This window comes from Oncorhynchus keta, chromosome 8, assembly GCF_023373465.1.
Source record: "Oncorhynchus keta strain PuntledgeMale-10-30-2019 chromosome 8, Oket_V2, whole genome shotgun sequence".
Classification (NCBI taxonomy): domain Eukaryota; kingdom Metazoa; phylum Chordata; class Actinopteri; order Salmoniformes; family Salmonidae; genus Oncorhynchus; species Oncorhynchus keta.
Genome location: NC_068428.1, coordinates 30504409 through 30528505, shown reverse-complemented (window position 1 = coordinate 30528505; position 24097 = coordinate 30504409). Strand labels below are relative to the sequence as shown.

The 24097-nt window shown below is 44.0% G+C and overlaps 1 protein-coding gene across 2 annotated transcripts in view; it reads left to right on the top strand.

Annotated features, from left to right (window-relative positions):
* Positions 1 to 24097, top strand: part of LOC118371785 (MAM domain-containing glycosylphosphatidylinositol anchor protein 2) — a 473444-nt gene that overhangs the window by 209453 nt on the left and 239894 nt on the right. For both annotated transcript variants that reach the window (XR_008141009.1, XM_052523975.1), the window contains exons 4-6: positions 4325 to 4521; positions 12686 to 12818; positions 20101 to 20370. Coding sequence is in view for 1 of the 2 variants with exons in the window: in XM_052523975.1 (XP_052379935.1) it covers positions 4325 to 4521; positions 12686 to 12818; positions 20101 to 20370 (600 nt within the window). In the remaining variant the exon portion in view is untranslated. The remainder of the gene's footprint in view (positions 1 to 4324; positions 4522 to 12685; positions 12819 to 20100; positions 20371 to 24097) is intronic.

Here is a 24097-nt window from a genome sequence, read left to right as displayed (position 1 = left end):
TAAATAAATAAAGAGGTAGTTGTTTGGGCTAAATTATAGGTGGGCTATGTACAGGTGCAGTAATCTGTGAGCTGCTCTGACAGTTGGTGCTTAAAGCTAGTGAGGGAGATAAGTGTTTCCAGTTTCAGACATTTTTGTAGTTTGTTCCAGTCATTGGCAGCAGAGAATTGGAAGGAGAGGCGGCCAAAGAAAGAATTGGTTTTGGGGGTGACTAGAGAGATATACCTGCTGGAGCGTGTGATACAGGTGGGAGATGCTATGGTGACCAGCGAGCTGAGATAAGGGGGGACTTTACCTAGCAGGGTCTTGTAGATGACATGGAGCCAGTGGGTTTGGTGACGAGTATGAAGCGAGGGCCAGCCAACGAGAGCGTACAGGTCGCAATGGTGGGTAGTATATGGGGCTTTGGTGACAAAACAGATTGCATTGTAATAGACTGCATCCAATTTGTTGAGTAGGGTATTAGAGGCTATTTTGTAAATGACATCGCCAAAGTCGAGCATTGGTAGGATGGTCAGTTTTACAAGGGTATGTTTGGCAGCATGAGTGAAGGATGCTTTGTTGCGAAATAGGAAGCAAATTCTAGATTTAACTTTGGATTGGAGATGTTTGATATGGGTCTGGAAGGAGACTTTACAGTCTAACCAGACACCTAAGTATTTGTAGTTGTCCACGTATTCCAAGTCAGAGCCGTCCAGAGTAGTGATGTTGGACAGGCGGGTAGGTGCAGGTAGCGATCGGTTGAAGAGCATGCATTTAGTTTTACTTGTATTTAAGAGCAATTGGAGGCCACGGAAGGAGAGTTGTATGGCATTGAAGCTTGCCTGTAGGGTTGTTAACACAGTGTCCAAAGAAGGGCCAGAAGTATACAGAATGGTGTCGTCTGCGTAGAGGTGGATCAGAGACTCACCAGCAGCAAGAGCAACCTCATTGATGTATACAGAGAAGAGAGTCGGTCCAAGAATTGAACCCTGTGGCACCCCCATAGAGACTGCCAGAGGTCCGGACAGCAGACCCTCCGATTTGACACACTGAACTCTATCAGAGAAGTAGTTGGTGAACCAGGCGAGGCAATCATTTGAGAAACCAAGGCTGTCGAGTCTGCCGATGAGGATGTGGTGATTTACAGAGTCGAAAGCCTTGGCCAGATCAATGAATACGGCTGCACATTAATGTTTCTTATCGATGGCGGTTAAGATATCGTTTAGGACCTTGAGCGTGGCTGAGGTGTACCCATGACCAGCTCTGAAACCAGATTGCATAGCAGAGAAGGTATTGTGAGATTCGAAATGGTCGGTAATCTGTTTGTTGACTTGGCTTTCGAAGACCTTAGAAAGGCATGGTAGGATAGATATAGGTCTGTAGCAGTGCTTTCTTGAGCAGGGGGACCTTGCGGGCGCTGCAGGATTTCAGTCCTTCACGGCGCAGTGTGTTACCAATTGTTTTCTTGGTGACTATGGTCCCAGCTGCCTTGAGATCATTGACAAGATCCTCCCGTGTGGCTGATTCCTCACCGTTCTCATAATCATTGCAACTCCACGAGGGGAGATCTTGCATGGAGCCCCAGGCCGAGGGAGATTGACAGTTATTTTGTTTTTCTTCCATTTGCGAATAATCGCACCAACTGTTGTCACCTTCTCACCAAGCTGCTTGGCGATGGTCTTGTAGCCCATTCCAGCCTTGTGTAGGTCTACAATCTTGTCCCTGACATCCTTGGAGAGCTCTTTGGTCTTGGCCATGGTGGAGAGTTTGGAATCTGATTGATTGATTGCTTCTGTGGACTCACTTTAAGAGTGTGCTCCTAATCTCAGCTCGTTACCTGTATAAAAGACACCTGGGGGCCAGAAATCTTTCTGATTGAGAGGGGGTCAAATACTTATTTCCCTCATTAAAATGCAAATCAATTTATAACATTTTTGACATGCGTTTTTTTTCTGGATTTTTTTGTTGTTATTCTGTCTCTCAATGTTCAAATAAACCTACCATTAAAATTATAGACTGATAATTTCTTTGTCAGTGGGCAAACGTGCAAAATTAGCAGGGGATCAAATACTGTTTTCCCTCACTTGTACAACTGACTAGGTATCCCCCTTTCCCTTTACCTTTCCCTATCAGATGTAGCCTTTACCACCATTTGCAGAATGCATTCAGGTATTTTAATATAGCGGCGAAAAGGGAATCCGGACACACTCTGGACACGGTAGACACATTAAAATGTAGGTGTAGATGCATGACATATTCGGAATTCCATGATCAGAGTACAACAGCTGCATGAACTGTCAATCAAATGGTTTGTTTCACATGTAAGAAAACTCCACATGAAAATCTCACTTTCACATGTGGAATTGCAAGTTCACATGTGGTGGTGAAATTGTGTTATTCTCCTCACATGTGAAAAGGTGGTGTTAATAAAAGGTGGTGAAACTGTTAATTCTGTAATGCCATTCTGTAAAAAGTTAACTTAGCCTACCTGAGTATAACAATTCAAGTGCGTTCAAAATAATGATTGATTATTTCTGAGCCATCCATTTGAAGTGTTACCGTTGCAGGCTCACGCCTTTCTTCTTCATACGTTGGTCAGTGGCCGTTGGAAGAAGCCCAGTGAAAAGAACAGACGCTAGAGCTCCGTGTCTCCTTATTTACCCTGTTAAACATGTTAATATTAATGCTGTCAGAGTTAATCAGTAATCAGTTCAGTGAACTCAAGTTCACTTTTTGTTATTTTTTATTTACATTATCTGAAATTGTTCAAAATTCACAGAAAACATAAAAAAAATGCATAATCTATACAGCTAAAAACAATGATGTCAAAACAAGGTGACTGAGGTTAAAGAAAACGTGTTTATCAATTTACCCGAATTTACTGTTACTTTGGAAAAAATCAAGATGTAAATAGTCTTGTAATGCTTTTTGTATAAAAAAAACTTTGATTACAGCTCAATTTGAGCAAATTATGCATTTAAAATTAATAGTGACCATGCGATTATCATAGCAAATCATGCGATTAACACAGATTGACATGTGTTATCATTTGACAGCCCTAGTTGACCTTAAAATGTGAAAATGCACATGTGAAAGTGTAGCGGACATGAGTCGGTCATGTTAGCTCATGGTCACGTGATGAGGCCCCACCTGCGACTACAAAATGTGTATTTTCACTCTTGTTCGTATGGTCAAGACGTTGCCTACTCCCATTGGAGATTCTGGTTCTAATCCTGACACCTACAAAAGCATACGTGAAACATTGGGAAATCAGATGTGTATGAGTAATGTGAAAAATCCATGTGACACTTGACACAAGTATGTTTTTCCCCACATGGATTTGTTCACGTGAAAAATATGTGTGAAACATCACACGTGTCCGAAAGTGTCTGACTATATATATACAGTGGGGCAAAAAAGTATTTAGTCAGCCACCAATTGTGCAAGTTCTCCCACTTAAAAAGATGAGAGAGGCCTGTAATTTTCAACATAGGTACACATCAACTATGACAGACAAAATGAGAAAAGAAAATCCAGAAAATCACATTGTCCTTTCTTCTGAAACTCATCAGTCTACTCTTATTCTGAGAATTTAAGGCTATTCCATGCGAGAAATTGCCAAGAAACTGAAGATCTCGTGCAACACTGTGTACTACTCCCTTCACAGAACAGTGTAAACTGTCTCTAACCAGAATAGAAAGATGAGTGGGAGGCCCCGGTGCACAACTGAGGAAGAGTACAAGTACATTAGAGTGTCAAGTTTGAGAAACAGACACCTCACAAGTCCTCAACTGGCAGCTTCATTAAATAGTTCGCGCAAAACAGTGAAGAGGCGACTCCGGGATGCTGGCCTTCTAGGCAGAGTACCCCTGTCCAGTGTGTGTGTTCTTTTGCCCATATTGATCTTTTATTTTTATTGGCTAGTCTGAGATATCTTTTTCTTTGCAACTCTGGCTAGAAGGCCAGCATCCCGTAGTCGCCTCTTCCCTGTTGACGTTGAGACTGGTGTTTTGCAGGTACTATTTAATGAAGCTGCCAGTTGAGGACTTGTGAGGCTTCTGTCATTTACAACATTAACAATGTCTATAGTGTATTTCTGATCCATTTGATGTCATTTTAATGGACAAAAAATGTGCTTTTCTTTCAAAAACAAGGACATTTCTAAGTGACTCCAAACAATTTTTTTTTCACGTGGTGTTGATCATCGATAATGCAAATGTCTTATTGGTTAGGTAGCCATTCAATTGATCTCTCAATAGATTCATTACTTGCCCAATGTATTTATTGATTGATTGATCAATAGATTGTCCTCTCCTCTTCCCCTGTTCCTCTCTGTCTCCAGTCCTGGATGACCCTGTAGTGACGGTGCACCAGAGTGTAGGAGAGGCCAAAGAGCAGTTCTACTATGAGAGGACAGTGTTCCTGCGCTGCATGGCTAACTCCAACCCCCCTGTCCGCTACAGCTGGCACCGCGGACGAGATGTCCTCTCACAGGGCTCTGACAAGGGAGTGGAGATCTACGAACCATTCTTCACACAGGTAAGAATGAGACAATATACCATAGACCTAATGTCTATAGGTAAGTCTATAGGGTGGGGTATATGGAGACATCTCAGTACTTTACACTCTGGATGGGGAGATATGTCTTTAAATAAATAAGGGTGTGCCCAGAGACTGATAGTGGAAATAGAGAGGGTAAAAATGGAATGAGAATGAAAGAAAGAAAGAAGTAGGAGAGAGAGCAAGAAACAGAGTGAGCGAGCCTGAGGTAGCTGGCTGCCCTTCTGAGCCTTCTGTTCCCTCATCTTCCTCTCCTCTCCCAGCCCACCTCTTCTGTACCCTCATCTTCCTCTCCTCTCCCAGCCTACCTCTTTTTTCCTTCCTCTTCTGTCCTCTTCTCTCTTATTCCCTTCTCTCTCTCCCTTCCTCTTCTCTTACTTCTTCTATCCTCCCCCAGCCCACCTCTTCTTTTCCCTCCTACTCTGTCCTCTTCTCTCTTATTCCCTTCTCTCTCTCCCTTCCTCTTCTCTTACTTCTTCTCTCCTCTCCCAGCCAACCTCTTTTTTCCTTCCTCTTCTGTCCTCTTCTCTCTTATTCCCTTCTCTCTCTCCCTTCCTCTTCTCTTACTTCTTCTCTCCTCCCCAGCCCACCTCTTCTTTTCCCTCCTACTCTGTCCTCTTCTCTCTTATTCCCTTCTCTCTCTCCCTTCCTCTTCTCTTACTTCTTCTCTCCTCTCCCAGCCCACCTCTTCTATTCCCTCCTACTCAGTCCTGATCCCTCCTCCTCTCGTCGTCCCTCTCTTCCCTCCTCTTCCCTTCAGTCCATCTCTTCTCCAATTCCCTCCTCTCATCCTCCTTTCCCAAGCCCACTTTCCTTTCATCTCCCTTCTCCTCTCCCAGCCCACCTCTTATTTTCCCTCCTACTCTGTCCTCTTCTCTATCTTCCCTCAGCCCACCAAGCGTTTGGACAGAGCAGAGGTGGCATTTCAAACCCAGCATGGGAATATGCCCTTGGTAATTTGCCAAGAAGTGTCCCGCTTTCACTGAGGGCTTCCTCCTCCTCCTCTCTCTTCCCTCCTCCTCTCCCTCATCTTCTTCCCTGGCATGTATTATTCCCGTGGTGGGCAGAAAAATAACAGGAAGATCAGGAGATGTGTTTGAAGCCACCACATTTGTTTTCCCATTGCAAAATGCCAGATTACCGTTTCTCTCTGGCGGAGGTTTGGAGGAGAGGAGAGAGGGATGGTGTTATCAAATAAAATGTTATTCGTCACATGCTTCATTAACAACAGGTCTAGACTAACAGTGAAATGCTTACGGGCCCTTCCCAACAATGCAGATTGATAGAAAATAGAGAAATAATAGAAAAGTAAAACACATAACAATAAAACTATGAATAAATACACAATGAGTAACGATAACTTGGCTATACACACGGATACCAGTACTGAGTCGATGTGCAGAGGTTCGAGGTAATTGAGTTATATACTGTATGTACATGTAACTAGGAAGAAAGTGACAGATAATAAACAGTAGCAGCAGCGTATGTGATGAGTCAAAAAAGTTGACTCGTCATGTATACTTTGTGTAGTCCACGATCAGCTTCTGCCAGTTCTCTGACCTCCTCCTTATAGGCTGTCTGATCGTCATTGGTGATGAGGCCTGCCGTCGTGTCGTCGGTAAACTTAATGATGGTGTTGGAGTCGTGCACGCCCACACAGATGTGGGTGTACATGGAGTACAGGAGGGGACTTAGCTCTCACTCCTGAGGGGCCCCCATGCTGAGGGTCAGTGTGGTGGATGTGTTGTTGCCTACGCTCGAAACGTGGAGGCAATCCATCAGGAAATCCAGGATCCAGTTGCAGAGGGAGGTGCTCAGTCCATTATCTTAGTGAAGAGCTTGGAGGGCACTATGATGTTGAACGCTGAGCTGTAGTCAATGAACAACGTTCTCACATAGGTGTTCCCCTTCTCCAGGTGGGAAAGGGCAGTGTGGAGTGCAATGGAGATTGCGTCTTCTGTGGATCTGTTGGAGCATTATTCGAATTGGAGTGGGTCCAGGTTGTCTGGGATGATGGTGTTTATATGAGGGATTATGGTGGTCTGCTTGAAACAGATTGGGTCAGGGAGAGGTTGAAAATGTCAGTGAAGACACTTGCCAGCAGGCCAGCACATGCTCTGTATACGCATCCTGGTAATCCGTTTGTCCCTGTGGCCTTCTGAATGTTAACCTGTTTTAAAGGCCTTACTCAAATCAGATAAGGAGAGCGTGGTCACACAGTTGTATGGAACAGCTGGTGCTGTCATGCATGGTTCAGTGTTGCTTGTCTGGAAGCGAGCATAGAAGGCATTTAGCTCGTCTGGTAGGATTACATCACTGGTCAAATCGTGGTTGTGTTTCCCTTTGTAATCCATGATAGTTTGCAAGCCCTGTCACATCCGACGAGTGTCAGAGTTGTTGTAGTAGGATTTGATCTTAGTCCTGTATTGACGCAATTGACGCTTTGCCTGTTTGATGGTTTGTCGGAGGATGTAGCGGGATTACATATAGGCCAGCAGCATACCACCCTGCATACCACTGCTGGTTTGCTTCTGAAGCTAAGCAGGGTTGGTCCTGGTCATTCCCTGGATGGGAGACCAGATGCTGCTGGAAGTGGTGTTGGAGGGCCAGTGGGAGGCACTCTTTCCTCTGGTCTAAAAAATATCCCAATGCCACAGGGCAGTGATTGGAGACACTGCCCTGTGTAGGGTGCTGTCTTTAGGGTGGGATGTTAAGCAGGTGTCCTGAATCTCTGATGTCATTAAAGATCCCGTGGCACTTATCGTAAGAGTAGGGGTGTTAACCCTGGTGTCCTGGCTAAAATTCCCTATCTGGCCCTCAAACCATTCACTCCTCTTCCCTTCAGTCCATCTCTTCTCCAATTCCCTCCTCTCATCCTCCTTCCCCAAGCCCACTTTCCTTTCCTCTCCCAGCCCACCTCTTCATCCCCCTCCTTTCCCCTGTAACTGTTCCCCAGGTAAACTTGCTGTAAATAAAAATGTGTTCTCAGTCAACTTACCTGGTCAAATAAAAAAATACATGTCTGGATTAATGTCCCACTCCTTGATAGTGTTAACTCTAGGTTTTAGCTCAGTGCGGATGTTGCCTTTAATTCATGGCTTCTGGTTGGGATATGTATGTTCGGTCACTGTGGGGACGAAGTTGTCGATTCATTTATTAATGAAGCCGGTGACTAATGTGGTAAACCTCAATGCTATTGGATGAGTCCCGGAACATATTCCAGTCTGTGCTAGTGAAACAGTCCTGTATTTTAGCATCTGCTTCATGAGGCCACTTCCTTAATGAGTGTGTCAATGGTATTTCCTGCAGGAGAATACATTTTTTTCACCTATATTTAACCAGATAGGCCAGTTGAGAACAAGTTCTCATTTACAACTGCGACCTGGCCAAGATAAAGCAAAGCAGTGAGACAAAAACAACAACACAGAGTTACACACAAACAAACGTACAGTCAATAACACAATAAAACATAGATGTACAGTGTGTGCAAATGTAGAAGATTGGGGAGGTAAGGCAATAAATATGCCAAAGAGGTGAAATAACTACAGTTTAGCATTAACTCTAGAGTGATAGATGTGCAGATTATATATTATGATGTGCGAGTAGATATACTGGGGTGCAAAAGAGCAAGAAAATAAATAGCAATATGGGGAGGAGGTAGTTGGGTGTGCTATTTACATATGGGCTATGTACAGGTATAGTGATCGGTAAGCTGCTCTGACAGCTGATGCTTAAAGTGAGAGAGGTAGATATAAGTCTCCAGCTTCAGTGATTTTTGCAATTCGTTCCGGGCATTGGCAGCAGAGAACTGGAAGGAAAGGTGGCCAAGTGTTGGGCTTTGGAGATGACCAGTGAAATATACCTGCTGGAGCGAGTGCTATGGGTGGGTGTTGCTTTGGTGACCATTGAGCTGAGATAACGCGGGGCTTTACATAGCAAAGACTTATAGATGACCTGGAGCCAGTGGGTTTGGTGATGAAAATGTAGCAAGGGCCAGCCAACGAGAGAATACAGGTCGCAGTGGTGGGTAGTATATGGGCACTGTGATAGACTACATCCAATTTGCTGAGTAGAGTGTTGGAGGCTATTTTGTAAATGACATTGCCGAAGTTAAGGATTGGTAGGATGGTAAGTTTTACGAGGGATACGTTTGGCATCATGAGTGAAGGAGGCTCTGTTGCGAAATAGGAAGTCGATTCTAGATTTACTTTTGGTTTGGAGCATTTAAAAGCAGTTGGAGGCCACAGAAGGAGTGTTGTATGGCATTGAAGCTCATTTGGAAATTTGTGTCCAGTGTCCAAAGAAGGGCTAGATTTATACAGAATGGTGTCGTCTGCGTAGAGGTGGATCAGGGAATCACCAGCATCAAGAGTGACATCATTGATGTATACAGAGAAATGAATCGGCCCGATAATTGAACCCTGTGTCACCCCCATATAGACTGCCAGAGGTCCGGACAACAGGCCCTCCGATTTGACACACTGAACTCTATCTGAGAAGTAGTTTGTGAACCAGGCGAGGCAGTCATTTGAGAAACCAATGCTATTGAGTCTGCCGATAAGAATGTGGTGATTAACAGAGTCGAAAGCCTTGGCCAGGTTTATGAAGACGGCTGCACATTACTGTCTTTTATTGATGGCGGTTATGATACCGTTTAGGACCTTGAGCGTGGCTGAGGTGCACCCATAACCAGCTCGGAAACCAGATTGCATAGTGGAGAAGGTACAGTGGGATTCGAAATGGTCGGTGATCTGTTTGTTAACTTGACTTTAGAAGATTTTAGAATGGCAGTGCAGGATGGATATTGGTCTATATCAGTTTGGGTCTAGAGTGTCTCCCCCTTTGAAGAGGGGGATGACCGCGGCAGCTTTCCAATCTTTGGGGATCTTAGACGAAAGAGAGGTTGAATAGGCTAGTCATAGGTGTTGCAAGAATTTTGTAAAGGTAGGGTCCAGATTGTCTAGAATGAAGTTATGGTGAGATTTGCCAAGTGGAGGGCGAGGGAGAGCTTTGTATGCATTTCTGCTTGTGGAGTAAAGGTGATGAATAGTTGTTTTTTTTTCCTTTAGTTGTACAGGTGACATGCTGGTAGAATTTCAGTTTCCCTGCAATAAAATCACCGGCCTCCAGGACCACCGCCTCTGGATGAGCATTTTCTTGTTTTCTTATGGCCCTATACAGCTCGTTGAGTGTTTGTGGTGGTAAATAGACAGCTATGGAAAATATAGATGAAAACTCTTTTGGTAAATAGTATGGTCTACAGCTTAATCTAACTCAGCTAAGCAGAATATTGAGACTTCCTTAATATTATTGATTAGGAGTGGAGGGAGAGAGCAATGATGTTAGAGGTGGAGAGGAGTGAAGGGTGGTGCTGACTTATGTTGAGAGGTCATTTTAGATAAATGCGACCAGGTCTTGTTGACATCGCCGTTGAATGGTTTACTGGCGTGGTTGTGTTGATCACACAGCTGTGTGTCTATGCATTCAGACCAACAATACATCCAGACTCTTCATCCTTCATTCATCTATCCATATACCCTTATAAGGCCATCCTAAACACACTTTCATTCCTTCATTAATTCCTTCATCCATCTCTCTGTTTTACAGCCCCTCACTCTCTCTCTATCCTTTCCCATTCTTACACACCTTTATGCCTCATGTCATCGTTCCCTCCAATCTCTCACACAAGCCTTATTCTTTCATCCATCCCTCCTATTTTCTATATCTCCATTCTTTTCTGCCCACATTTTATTGTCTAACCTCTCTCATATCCTTGTCCATCCCACCCCCATGTTCCTTCCTCCGACCATCCTCATCAAATCAAATCAAATCAAATGTGTTTATATAGCCCTTCGTACATCAGCTGATATCTCAAAGTGCTGTACAGAAACCCAGCCTAAAACCCCAAACAGCAAGCAATGCCGGTGTAGAAGCACGGTGGCTAGGAAAAACTCCTTAGAAAGGCCAAAACCTAGGAATAAACCTAGAGAGGAACCAGGCTATGAGGGGTGGCCAGTCCTCTTCTGGCTGTGCCGGGTGGAGATTATAACAGAACATGGCCAAGATGTTCAAATGTTCATAAATGACCAGCATGGTCAAATAATAGTAATCACAGTAGTTGTCGAGGGTGCCGCAAGTCAGCACCTCAGGAGTAAATGTCAGTTTGCTTTTCATAGCAATTCATTAAGAGTATCTCTACCACTCCTGTGGTCTCTAGAGAGTTGAAAACAGCAAGTCAGGGACAGGTAGCACATCCGGAGAACAGGTCAGGATTCCATAGCGGCAGGCAGAACAGTTGAAACTGGAGCAGCAGCACGGCCAGGTGGACTGGGGACAGCAAGCAGTCATCATGCCAGGTAATCCTGAGGCATGGTCCTAGGGCTCAGGTCCTCCGAGAAAGAGAAAGAAAGAGAGAAAGAGAGAATTAGAGAGAGCATACTTAAATTCACACAGGACACTGGATAAGACAGGAGTCTAAGGATAAGACACTGGATAAGACAAGTACTCCAGATATAATAAACTGACCCTAGCCACCGACACATAAACTAATGCAGCTTAAATACTGGAGGCTGAGACAGGAGGGGTCAGCAGACACTGTGGCCCCTTCCGATGATACCCCTGGACAGGGCCAAACAGGTAGTATATAATCCCACCCACTTTCCCAAAGCACAGCCTCCACACCATTAGTGGGATGTCTTCAGCCACCAACTTACAAAGATCTCCGCCATGGCACAACCCAAGGGGGGGCGCCAACCCAGATAGAAAGATTGCGTCAGTGACTCAACCCACTCAAGTGACACACCTTGAGGAACACCGAAATTTACATTTGATTTGTCAGAGGACAAACCATTTACAGCGACAAACTGATATCTTTCTGACAGATAAGATCTAAACCAGGCCAGAACTTGTCCGTGTAGACCAATTTGGGTTTCCAATCTCTCCAAAATAATGTGGTGATCGATGGTATCCAATGCAGCACTAAGGTCTAGGAGCATGAGATCAGATGCAGAGGCTCGGTCTGATGCCATTAAAAGGTAATTTACCACCTTCACAAGTGCAGTCTCAGTGCTATGATGGGGTCTAAAACCAGACTGAAGCATTTCGTATACATTGTTTGTCTTCCGGAAGGCAGTGAGTTGCTGTACAACAGCTTTGTTGTTGAGAGGAATGGAAGATTTGATATAGGCCCTCCCTTCCTCTCCCCCCTTGTCTTCCAAATGGATTTTTATTCCAATGTGTCTCCCACTGTTTTAAACTGGCCTCTGAATCATCATCCCTTCAGACACATCTTCCACTATCAGCCAAAACCAGAGGGAAGGAGGTAAAACAACTGCAGCTACAGACTGGGTCCATCCCTCCCTCCCTAATCAAATACAATTAACATCTGAATGCCATGCAGTAGATTGATGATCATTGGGGAGAATGAAAGAGATGAGCGATTAGAGTTTATGGGGACTGTGATTGTGGTTCGTGAGGACTATGATTACGGCTTGTGAGGACTGATGTGCCAGGCTGACTGAAGTTCTAATCTGACCCCCTGGTGGAGAGGAAGAAGATCAAAGACTCTCATCACATCCCATCACAGGGCTCTAGCTGGGCCAGTCACTGTCTCTGTCTGTCAGGCTACTGTGTGGTGTTGGTGGAGGAGTCAACAGACACACAGTGAAATTGAACAACCTCCTAGTGAGGCTGTCCGATGTTGAGGGATGTAGCGGTGAAGACCATGTTGTGTGATCCGTGGTGTCATCTGCACAGTCGTTTCGCAACAGATTAAATAAGGGTAAACTGTGATTTGTATTATGACTTGTTTTACAGTATAGTTCATGAACTATGCTAGATTTGGAAACATGCAGATTTGTTCCTGGTTCTGTGATTTACAGTAAATGTGAATGGCATAGGGTTGCAACATTCCAGAAACTGTCCCAATGTTTTTCCAGGTTTTTGAGAAATCCTGGTTTGTAGGATTATCAGAATCAGAAGGGAGGGAATCATCCAACTTGGAATCATCCAACCGCAATTTCTGAAAAATGTAAAAGCCCTAAATGAAGTGGAGATACTTAATGAACAGTGTTTATTATTGTATTTATTCTATTCACACACATTTTCACACTAGTGTTGTTCTGATTGTGTATCTGAGCTGCAGGGGGAGACAAAGATCTTGAAGCTGAAGAACCTTCGTCCTCAAGACTATGCCAACTACAGTTGCATCGCTTCCGTTAGGAACGTCTGTGGCATTTCCGACCGAAACATTGTCTTCAAACTCACCAACAAGACAGGTCAGTCTTCAAACTCACCAACAAGACAGAGTTGATGTTTTTGATTTTACAATTTAATACACAATTGAACCCCAAATGTGGATTCAATGTATAAAAACATTTGTTGAGGATAACAGAAAAAAGTGAAATACTTATTTCCATTGTGGTCCTCTTCAAAAAAATCTAACATGTTACACATTCACATCTAAAATCTGAAATAAACATCACATGGCCAAAATAATTAAACAACTGGGCAAAGACTAAAACATACGACACTTCAATAGTCCTCCTGATAACAGTGGTGTCTCTCCTTGGGAATAGCTTGCAGAACTAGCCGGCCAGCATCCTACACTGTCCAAACATAAACAAATATAATATTGTCTAAAACTCACGAACAAGAGGGGGTTAGTCTTCAAAATCACTAACAAGAGGGGTTTTAGTCTTTAAACTTACCAACAAGAGGGGGTTAGTCTTCAAACTCAACTAACAAGAGGGGGTAGTCTTCAAAATCACTAACAAGAGGGGGTTAGTCTTCAAACTCACTAACACGAGGGGGTTAGTCTTCAAAATCACTAACAATGCAGGTTAGTAGCTTCAAACTTAAAGCCGATTTATGGTCAATCTGATTTCTACAGTGGCCGTACAGCATTTAGGCAATGCGGCCTCCGCAGATGTCAGAGCATTCATACTTCTTGCACTTTGGGAGCTGTCATACGCATCCAATAAATTGGTCTGCACCACTTATAAGGCACCACTCGTAGTGATTCAGGGCTAATCTCAATAGCCAGCCAGCTAATTACGAGCAATTGGCAAAACAAAAAGACACGTGCTTCCCACCTGCATCTCTGCTTCAACCCTTAATTTAATTGTTTTACTTTATGAGTTTGTCTCGCAACTGCCTCCACTTCTTGTGGCAAGCTTCCACTTCCATAGATGAGGTAAAGAGGTCAATAGAATTAGACCATAACAATGGAAAAGCCATAGAAACGTTTTGGGGAATGATTCTGTGAAGGAAAGATCCGGAATCTCCTCTTTGACCGTCAGCACAATTAGCCTACATTTAGGCTATGTGTATTTTACACTATGCTGAGGTAAAAATCTGAGTACAATACTTGTATTGATGTCAACCCCAATACATGTTTGTCATCATCATCAATCAACTGCATTACAGTTGAAAATGACTTTGACTACCACCACTGATTTCTCTATGTTAGCTATGCTACCAGCTTAGACAAACAGGAGTCAGCATTTAGCTGTCACTTCTTCTAAATTTGAAAAGGGACAACTTGTAACAGCGTTCGTCTGTTGAAAGAGAGTCGGACCAACATGGTGGTTACTCATGTTCTTTAATGAAAACTGAACAATACATGAAATAACTTAATATACAAAACAACAAACGAAACGACAAAACCTATACAGCCTATCTTGTGAAAACAAACACAGAGACAGGAACAATCACCCACAAACACACGGTGAAACCCAGGCTACCTAAATATGGTTCCCGATCAGAGACAACGAGAATCACTTGACTCTGATTGAGAACCGCCTCAGGCAGCCATAGACTATGCTAGACAACCCTACTCAACCACAATCCCAATACCTACTAAACCCCAATACAAAAACACACCACAAAATAAACCCATGTCACACCCTGGCCTGACCAAATAAATAACGGAAACACAAAATACTAAGACCAAGGCGTGACACAACTTCCTATTGTTATGCAGTGAAAACATCCAAATATATCAAAATCAGACTTTAGTAAGCAAATTGTGGGACTGTCACAATACATTTTTATCACATCTATCCCCATTACCTCCCCAACCTCTTTCCAGGAGTTCAAACTCATTTTCGATTCCCTACATGAGGTATCATCAAGATGTTTATATTTACAAACTTATTCTGATAGCCTTTCATCAAGGTTCTCCATGTTTGTTGTGAAGGAAGTTGTCAAATAAGTCAGTTGGTGTTTATACAGGATGTACATCCCCCACCTACCATTAATCAATTATGTCAGTGCAGAGCTATATGGTGCTATGCAGAGCCCTTTGCATTGTTAAAAATTTTGGGAGGCGCACAGCATTTCAGTAAGGAGCCAGAGTTGGTCTCCGAAGGCTCCGCAATTGCATCACACCCTTCGTATGGATCTTCAGCACTGCATTGCCGGATCAAGCATAAATCACGTTTACCAACAAGACAGATTAGTCTCCAAACTTACCAACAAGACAGATTAGTCTCCAAACTTACCAACAAGACAGAGTAGCCTCCAAACTAACCAACAAGACAGCTTAGTCTCCAAACTCACCAACAAGACAGGTTAGTCTCCAAACTAACCAACAAGACAGCTTAGTCTCCAAACTAACCAACAAGACAGCTTAGTCTCCAAACTAACCAACAAGACATCTTAGTCTCCAAACTCACCAACAAGACAGAGTAGTCTCCAAACTAACCAACAAGACAGCTTAGTCTCCAAACTAACCAACAAGACAGGTTAGTCTCCAAACTCACCAACAAGACAGAGTAGTCTCCAAACTCACCAACAAGACAGAGTAGTCTCCAAACTCACCAACAAGACAGATTAGTCTCCAAACTCACCAACAAGACAGATTAGTCTCCAAACTCACCAACAAGACAGAGTAGTCTCCAAACTCACCAACAAGACAGAGTAGTCTCCAAACTCACCAACAAGACAGAGTAGTCTCCAAACTCACCAACAAGACAGAGTAGTCTCCAAACTCACCAACAAGACAGAGTAGTCTCCAAACTCACCAACAAGACAGAGTAGTCTCCAAACTCACCAACAAGACAGAGTAGTCTCCAAACTCACCAACAAGACAGAGTAGTCTCCAAACTCACCAACAAGACAGAGTAGTCTCCAAACTCACCAACAAGACAGAGTACCAACAAGACAGATTAGTCTCCAAACTCACCAACAAGACAGAGTAGTCTCCAAACTCACCAACAAGACAGAGTAGTCTCCAAACTCACCAACAAGACAGAGTAGTCTCCAAACTCACCAACAAGACAGAGTAGTCTACAAACTCACCAACAAAACAGATTAGTCTACAAACTCACCAACAAGACAGAGTAGTCTCCAAACTCACCAACAAGACAGAGTAGTCTCCAAACTCACCAACAAGACAGAGTAGTCTCCAAACTCACCAACAAGACAGAGTAGTCTCCAAACTCACCAACAAGACAGGTTAGTCTCCAAACTCACCAACAAGACAGGTTAGTCTCCAAACTCACCAACAAGACAGGGTAGTCTCCAAACTCACCAACAAGACAGGTTAGTCTCCAAACTCACCAACAAGACAGGTTAGTCTCCAAACTCACCAACAAGACAGAGTAGTCTCCAAACTCACCAACAAGACAGAGTAGTCTCCAAACTCACGAACAAGACAGCTTAGTCTCCAAACTCACCAACAAGACAGATTAGTCTCCAAACTCGCCAACAAGACAGAGTAGTCTCCAAACTCACCAACAAGACAGCTTAGTCTCCAAACTCACCAACAAGACAGAGTAGTCTCCAAACTCACCAACAAGACAGAGTAGTCTCCAAACTCACCAACAAGACAGAGTAGTCTCCAAACTCACCAACAAGACAGCTTAGTCTACAAACTCACCAACAAGACAGCTTAGTCTACAAACTCACCAACAAGACAGCTTAGTCTACAAACTCACCAACAAGACAGGTTAGTCTCCAAACTCACCAACAAAACAGATTAGTCTTCAAACTCACCAACAAAACAGATTAGTCTTCAAACTCACCAACAAAACAGATTAGTCTTCAAACTCACCAACAAGACAGAGTAGTCTCCAAACTCACCAACAAAACAGATTAGTCTTCAAACTCACCAACAAGACAGAGTAGTCTTCAAACTCACCAACAAGACAGAGTAGTCTCCAAACTCACCAACAAGACAGCTTAGTCTACAAACTCACCAACAAGACAGGTTAGTCTCCAAACTCACCAACAAAACAGATTAGTCTTCAAACTCACCAACAAAACAGAGTAGTCTCAACTCACCAACAAGACAGAGTAGTCTCCAAACTCACCAATAAGACAGGTTAGTCTCCAAACTCACCAACAATACAGAGTAGTCTCAACTCACCAACAAGACAGATTAGTCTCCAAACTCACCAACAAGACAGATTAGTCTCCAAACTCACCAACAAGACAGATTAGTCTTCAAACTCACCAACAATACAGAGTAGTCTCCAAACTCACCAACAAGACAGATTAGTCTTCAAACTCACCAACAATACAGAGTAGTCTCCAAACTCACCAACAATACAGATTAGTCTCAACTCACCAACAAGACAGAGTAGTCTCCAAACTCACCAACAATACAGAGTAGTCTCAACTCACCAACAAGACAGAGTAGTCTCAACTCACCAACAAGACAGATTAGTCTCCAAACTCACCAACAAAACAGAGTAGTCTCCAAACTCACCAACAAGACAGCTTAGTCTACAAACTCACCAACAAGACAGGTTAGTCTCCAAACTCACCAACAAGACAGGTTAGTCTCCAAACTCACCAACAAGACAGAGTAGTCTCCAAACTCACCAACAAGACAGCTTAGTCTACAAACTCACCAACAAGACAGCTTAGTCTACAAACTCACCAACAAGACAGGTTAGTCTCCAAACTCACCAACAAAACAGATTATTCTTCAAACTCACCAACAAGACAGAGTAGTCTCAACTCACCAACAAGACAGAGTAGTCTCCAAACTCACCAATAAGACAGGTTAGTCTCCAAACTCACCAACAATACAGAGTAGTCTCAACTCACCAACAAGACAGAGTAGTCTCAACTCACCAACAAGACAGATTAGTCTCCAAACTCACCAACAAGACAGATTAGTCTTCAAACTCACCAACAATACAGAGTAGTCTCCAAACTCACCAACAAGACAGATTAGTCTTCAAACTCACCAACAATACAGAGTAGTCTCAACTCACCAACAAGACAGAGTAGTCTCAACTCACCAACAAGACAGATTAGTCTCCAAACTCACCAACAAAACAGAGTAGTCTCCAAACTCACCAACAAGACAGCTTAGTCTACAAACTCACCAACAAGACAGGTTAGTCTCCAAACTCACCAACAAGACAGGTTAGTCTCCAAACTCACCAACAAGACAGAGTAGTCTCCAAACTCACCAACAAGACAGCTTAGTCTACAAACTCACCAACAAGACAGCTTAGTCTACAAACTCACCAACAAGACAGGTTAGTCTCCAAACTCACCAACAAAACAGATTAGTCTTCAAACTCACCAACAAGACAGAGTAGTCTCAACTCACCAACAAGACAGAGTAGTCTCCAAACTCACCAATAAGACAGAGTAGTCTCAACTCACCAACATGACAGATTAGTCTCCAAACTCACCAACAAGACAGAGTAGTCTCAACTCACCAACAAGACAGAGTAGTCTCAACTCACCAACATGACAGATTAGTCTCCAAACTCACCAATAAGACAGAGTAGTCTCAACTCACCAACAAGACAGATTAGTCTCCAAACTCACCAACAAGACAGAGTAGTCTCAACTCACCAACATGACAGATTAGTCTCCAAACTCACCAACAAGACAGATTAGTCTTCAAACTCACCAACAATACAGAGTAGTCTCCAAACTCACCAACAAGACAGATTAGTCTTCAAACTCACCAACAATACAGAGTAGTCTCAACTCACCAACAAGACAGAGTAGTCTCAACTCACCAACAAGACAGATTAGTCTCCAAACTCACCAACAATACAGAGTAGTCTCCAAACTCACCAACAAGACAGATTAGTCTCAACTCACCAACAAGAAAGAGTAGTCTCCAAACTCACCAACAATACAGAGTAGTCTCAACTCACCAACAAGACAGAGTAGTCTCAACTCACCAACAAGACAGATTAGTCTCCAAACTCACCAACAAGACAGATTAGTCTTCAAACTCACCAACAATACAGAGTAGTCTCCAAACTCACCAACAAGACAGATTAGTCTTCAAACTCACCAACAATACAGAGTAGTCTCAACTCACCAACAAGACAGAGTAGTCTCAACTCACCAACAAGACAGCTTAGTCTCCAAACTCACCAACAAGACAGATTAGTCTCCAAACTCACCAACAATACAGAGTAGTCTCCAAACTCACCAACAAGACAGATTAGTCTCCAAACTCACCAACAAGACAGATTAGTCTCCAAACTCACCAACAAGACAGGTTAGTCTCCAAACTCACCAACAAGACAGGTTAGTCTCCAAACTCACCAACAAGACAGAGTAGTCTCCAAACTCACCAACAAGACAGCTTAGTCTACAAACTCACCAACAAGACAGCTTAGTCTACAAACTCACCAACAAGACAGAGTAGTCTCAACTCACCAACAAGACAGAGTAGTCTCCAAACTCACCAATAAGACAGGTTAGTCTCCAAACTCACCAACAATACAGAGTAGTCTCAACTCACCAACAAGACAGAGTAGTCTCAACTCACCAACAAGACAGATTAGTCTCCAAACTCACCAACAAGACAGATTAGTCTTCAAACTCACCAACAATACAGAGTAGTCTCCAAACTCACCAACAAGACAGATTAGTCTTCAAACTCACCAACAATACAGAGTAGTCTCAACTCACCACCAAGACAGAGTAGTCTCAACTCACCACCAAGACAGATTAGTCTCACCAACAAGACAGATTAGTCTCCAAACTCACCAACAATACAGAGTAGTCTCCAAACTCACCAACAAGACAGATTAGTCTCAACTCACCAACAAGACAGAGTAGTCTCCAAACTCACCAACAATACAGAGTAGTCTCAACTCACCAACAAGACAGAGTAGTCTCAACTCACCAACAAGACAGATTCGTCTCCAAACTCACCAACAAGACAGATTAGTCTTCAAACTCACCAACAATACAGAGTAGTCTCCAAACTCACCAACAAGACAGCTTAGTCTCCAAACTCACCAACAAGACAGATTAGTCTCCAAACTCACCAACAATACAGAGTAGTCTCCAAACTCACCAACAAGACAGATTAGTCTCCAAACTCACCAACAAGACAGATTAGTCTCCAAACTCACCAACAAGACAGATTAGTCTTCAAACCCACCAACAAGACAGAATTGCCTTCAAACTCACCAACAAGACAGATTAGTATTCAAACCCAACAACATGACAGAATTGTCTTCAAACTCACCAAAAAGACAGGCTGGTCTTCGCTCTCATCAACAACACATGCACCATAAAGTCTATAAGAAAACACCAAACCTCTAACCTCTTCCTCTCCAGTGTCTCCGTCCATCAAGCTGCTAGTGGAGGACCCCATTGTGGTGAACCCTGGCCAGACGGTGTCCCTGGTATGTATCACTACGGGTGGGGAGCCCAAACCAACGCTGAGCTGGGTCAGCAGCTCCGACAGCCTGCCTGAGAAAAGTGTGGTAAAGGGTGGAACACTCACCCTGCCGGCCATCACCTCAGACGAGGCTGGTGTATACAGCTGTGTGGCCACTAACAACGTGGGCAACCCAGCCAAGAAGTCTACCACGATAGTGGTCAGAGGTGAGAGGGAGGGAGGGAGGGAGAGGGGATCAGGGCTGGGTGTAGGTGTAAGTCTAACACACAATATAGAGTAGAATCCTTAGAACATCACGGTCGGGCCGTGTCAAGATGTTCCAACGTCTTGATCACATGGACTGTGATGGACTGACAGATGCAAGGTCAGACATTTGAGTCCCACTCAGTGGGGGTGGGCAACTTTTTATTCAATTTTGTAATTTTTATTTTTCAGCGAGGGGGTTACAGGTGCAAGACAAAACATTAGAATAAATGCATACAAAGATATAACAAACCCATTCCCCCTCAAATAATAACTGTATCCACTGGTTAAATGGGAGAAAGTGTGGTGGATGCCATCTAAGAGCCATCATCTTTTTTTTGAGGCAGTGCATAATGATACAATGACAGATCTCATTGTGGATGTTACCTTAGAATATTGATCCTACAACATACAGCTCCAGCTGGCGACGCAAAAAGACTATATCATCATAGCACATACAGGGGCGAAGCCCATAGAATGGGGATGCATGTGAAACCACTCATTAAAGAGACTTAATAACAGGCCAATTAGAGTCGTTAAGCCAAGGCAGTCTAGCTAAAGGCACTGCAGGCTGTTTGGCTATCAACTGGGATAAGGACTTAGTGTCCAAGGCTCTTCCCCTCGTGGTAATTAACTCATGGAACAGTCAATAATTGTAGACTTGCCTTTTGGAGCAGCCAATGGGATGAGGCCTTAGTTTTCAAGGCTTTTCCCCTCAAGGTAATTGACACATGGAGCGGAGCAGCCAATAGTTAACTTGTCTTTGGAGGAGCCATCGGTGTTCGTATAGCAGTTTGATTCATGCAAAATGAGTCTCTAATGTTGTGGTGAATTGGTATAATATTGAGTGGAAGACTGTGCTGCCTATTAAATATGAGGTCCCAGAAACGGGGGAGGCAGCAGTGAAGTAGGACAGTGCATTTGGACATGCTGAATATGACAGCTGGCTAGGATAGTGGTGGTGGTGGTGTGTGTGTGTGTGCATGTGTGTGCACGCATTTGTCTGTCTGTGTGTGTGCATTTGTGTGTGTGCGTGTGAACAGATATGACACGATCAGTGTGTTAGTTTATGTTTCATGAATTTGTGTGTGTGTGTGTGTGTGTGTGTGTGTGTGTGTGTGTGTGTGTGTGTGTGTGTGTGTGTGTGTGTGTGTGTGTGTGTGTGTGTGTGTGTGTGTGCGTGTGCATGTGTTGCGTGTGCATGTTTGTGTGAGGTTGTTGATCACACCCCTAGTCCTTGAGAAGCCCTCTCATGCGGGTGATGCCAAAGGGGCTGTCTGTTTTTCACAGATCTGTCCTCAGCAGATGGTGGCGTTTCTGCCCATGCTGTCCCACCAGCCGGACTGGCTCACCCCTCCTACAGTGCTTTGTGTGTGTGTGTGTGTTTAGTTTGCCCCCTGCTACGGCTCAGCATGCTGTTGGCTCACCACAGCTCTACTGCCATGACCCTTTAATGCATTAACAGAACGAGACACATCTCCAAGTGCAGAGCCCAGATCTCAGGACTATGTTTGGCAACAAAAGGACACTTTAGTGACACAATGACCTGGACAATGGATGAGAGCTGTTCTCGGCCTCTGTCAGCACAAGGTCTATTCGTTAGAGAATGTGTTAGCTGCAAGGTACGTGTGTGTGTATGTGTGTGTGTGTGTGTGTGTGTGTGTGTGTGTGTGTGTGTGTGTGTGTGTGTGTGTGTGTGTGTGTGTGTGTGTGTGTGTGTGTGTGTGTGTGTGTGTGTGTGTGTGTGTGTGTGTGTGTGTGTGTGTGTGTGTGTGTGTGTGTGTGTGTGTGCGTGAACGTTGCATCACTGTGCGCTTCATCCTTGTGCATTTTTAAAGCGGTTTGATTTGCGGGTGTGTGATGTGGGGAAGTGACTGGTGCTGGAGGTATCAAACATTCAGAATCAAACAATGTTCTGATGTTCTGTCGTCGTCTCGTCATTTTGTCGTCTCGTCGCTTCGCCTGACAATTCCTCCAGGACTTTCTTCTTTTCATACAACTCCAAAGGATACATCAGACATTCCAGTCAGTGAACACACACACACACATACATGCATAGGCACAACCTCTCCCCAAACACACTCACTCACCCAGGCCCTCCACACTCTGTAAAGGCTGTTCTGTGTTATTAATAACACTGATATTAATAACGCAGAACACCTGCAATGGGTTTCATTGTGGGCCTCCCTCCCGCTGATGTTATGTAGACAGATTGTTAGGAAAAACAACCCCCTCATGACGTGACTTGTAACAAACTGGCTTTTAGCGTGTAAATCAACATGTGAATAACTCTTATCAAATGTGCTCTGAAATAAATTGTTGTCCTGAGACTCATATATTTCCATTTATAAATGACAAATGTAATGGTCCGGATGGACGTGACCTGGCAGACAGACTGCATAGTTGGACAGCGGAGTGCATGTGTGTTTCCTGCTGGCCGCTAACTGAACTTGTCAATTAACGCAGATGTCAACCACAAGGTCATTCACAGTATCAATGGCATGTCACTGGTCTCCATTCATACATTGGCATGTGTCACTGTGTGTGTGAGTGTGTGTGAGCATTAACGTGTGGAGGCAGGGTGTGAATGGGTGTGTGGTGGGGGTCCGGGGTTGGAAGGTGGGTGTGTGTGTGCCGGAGGTATGTTTGGCTGGGGACTGGTGTCTTTGTCCCCTGTATGTTTTTACCCTTTCTATCGTCACCGAGAGGAGATACTGTAGGTATCAGGTAGACTAGAGGAGAGGAGGTAGGTATCAGGTAGACTAGAGGAGAGGAGGTAGGTATCAGGTACACTAGAGAAGAGGAGGTAGGTATCAGGTACACTAGAGAAGAGGAGGTAGGTATCAGGTAGACGAGAGGAGAGGAGGTACTGTAGGTATCAGGTGGACTAGAGGAGAGGAGGTAGGTAGCAGGTAGACTTGAGGAGAGGAGGTAGGTATCAGGTAGACTAGAGGAGAGGAGGTAGGTATCAGCTAGACTAGAGGAGAGGAGGTACTATAGGTATCAGGTGGACTAGAGGAGAGGAGGTAGGTAGCAGGTAGACGAGAGGAGAGGAGGTACTGTAGGTATCAGGTGGACTAGAGGAGAGGAGGTAGGTAGCAGGTAGACTTGAGGAGAGGAGGTAGGTAGCAGGTAGACTAGAGGAGAGGAGGTACTGTAGGTATCAGGTAGACTAGAGGAGAGGAGGTAGGTAGCAGGTAGACTAAATGAGAGATAGGAACGCTAAGCTAGACCAGTGGGAGAGATGGATGGATTTATGGATGATGGATGGATGGATGGATGGATGGATGGATGGATGGATGGATGGATGGATGGACGGACGGATTTATGGATTATGGATGGATGGATGGATGGATTTATGGATTATGGATGGATGGATGGATGGATGGATGGATGGATGGATGGATGGATGGATTTATGGATTATGGATAGATGGATGGATGGATGGATGGATGGATGGATGGATGGATGGATGGATGGATGGATGGATGGATGGATGGATTTATGGATGGATGGATGGATGGATGGATGGATGGATGGATGGATGGATGGATGGATGGATGGATGGATTTATGGATTATGGATGGATGGATGGATGGATGGATGGATGCGATAATGTGGTGCCAAAGGAGAGATGGACAGACTGAGGAGACGGGTAGGTCAGAGAGAGAGATACAGGTGTCACTGCCA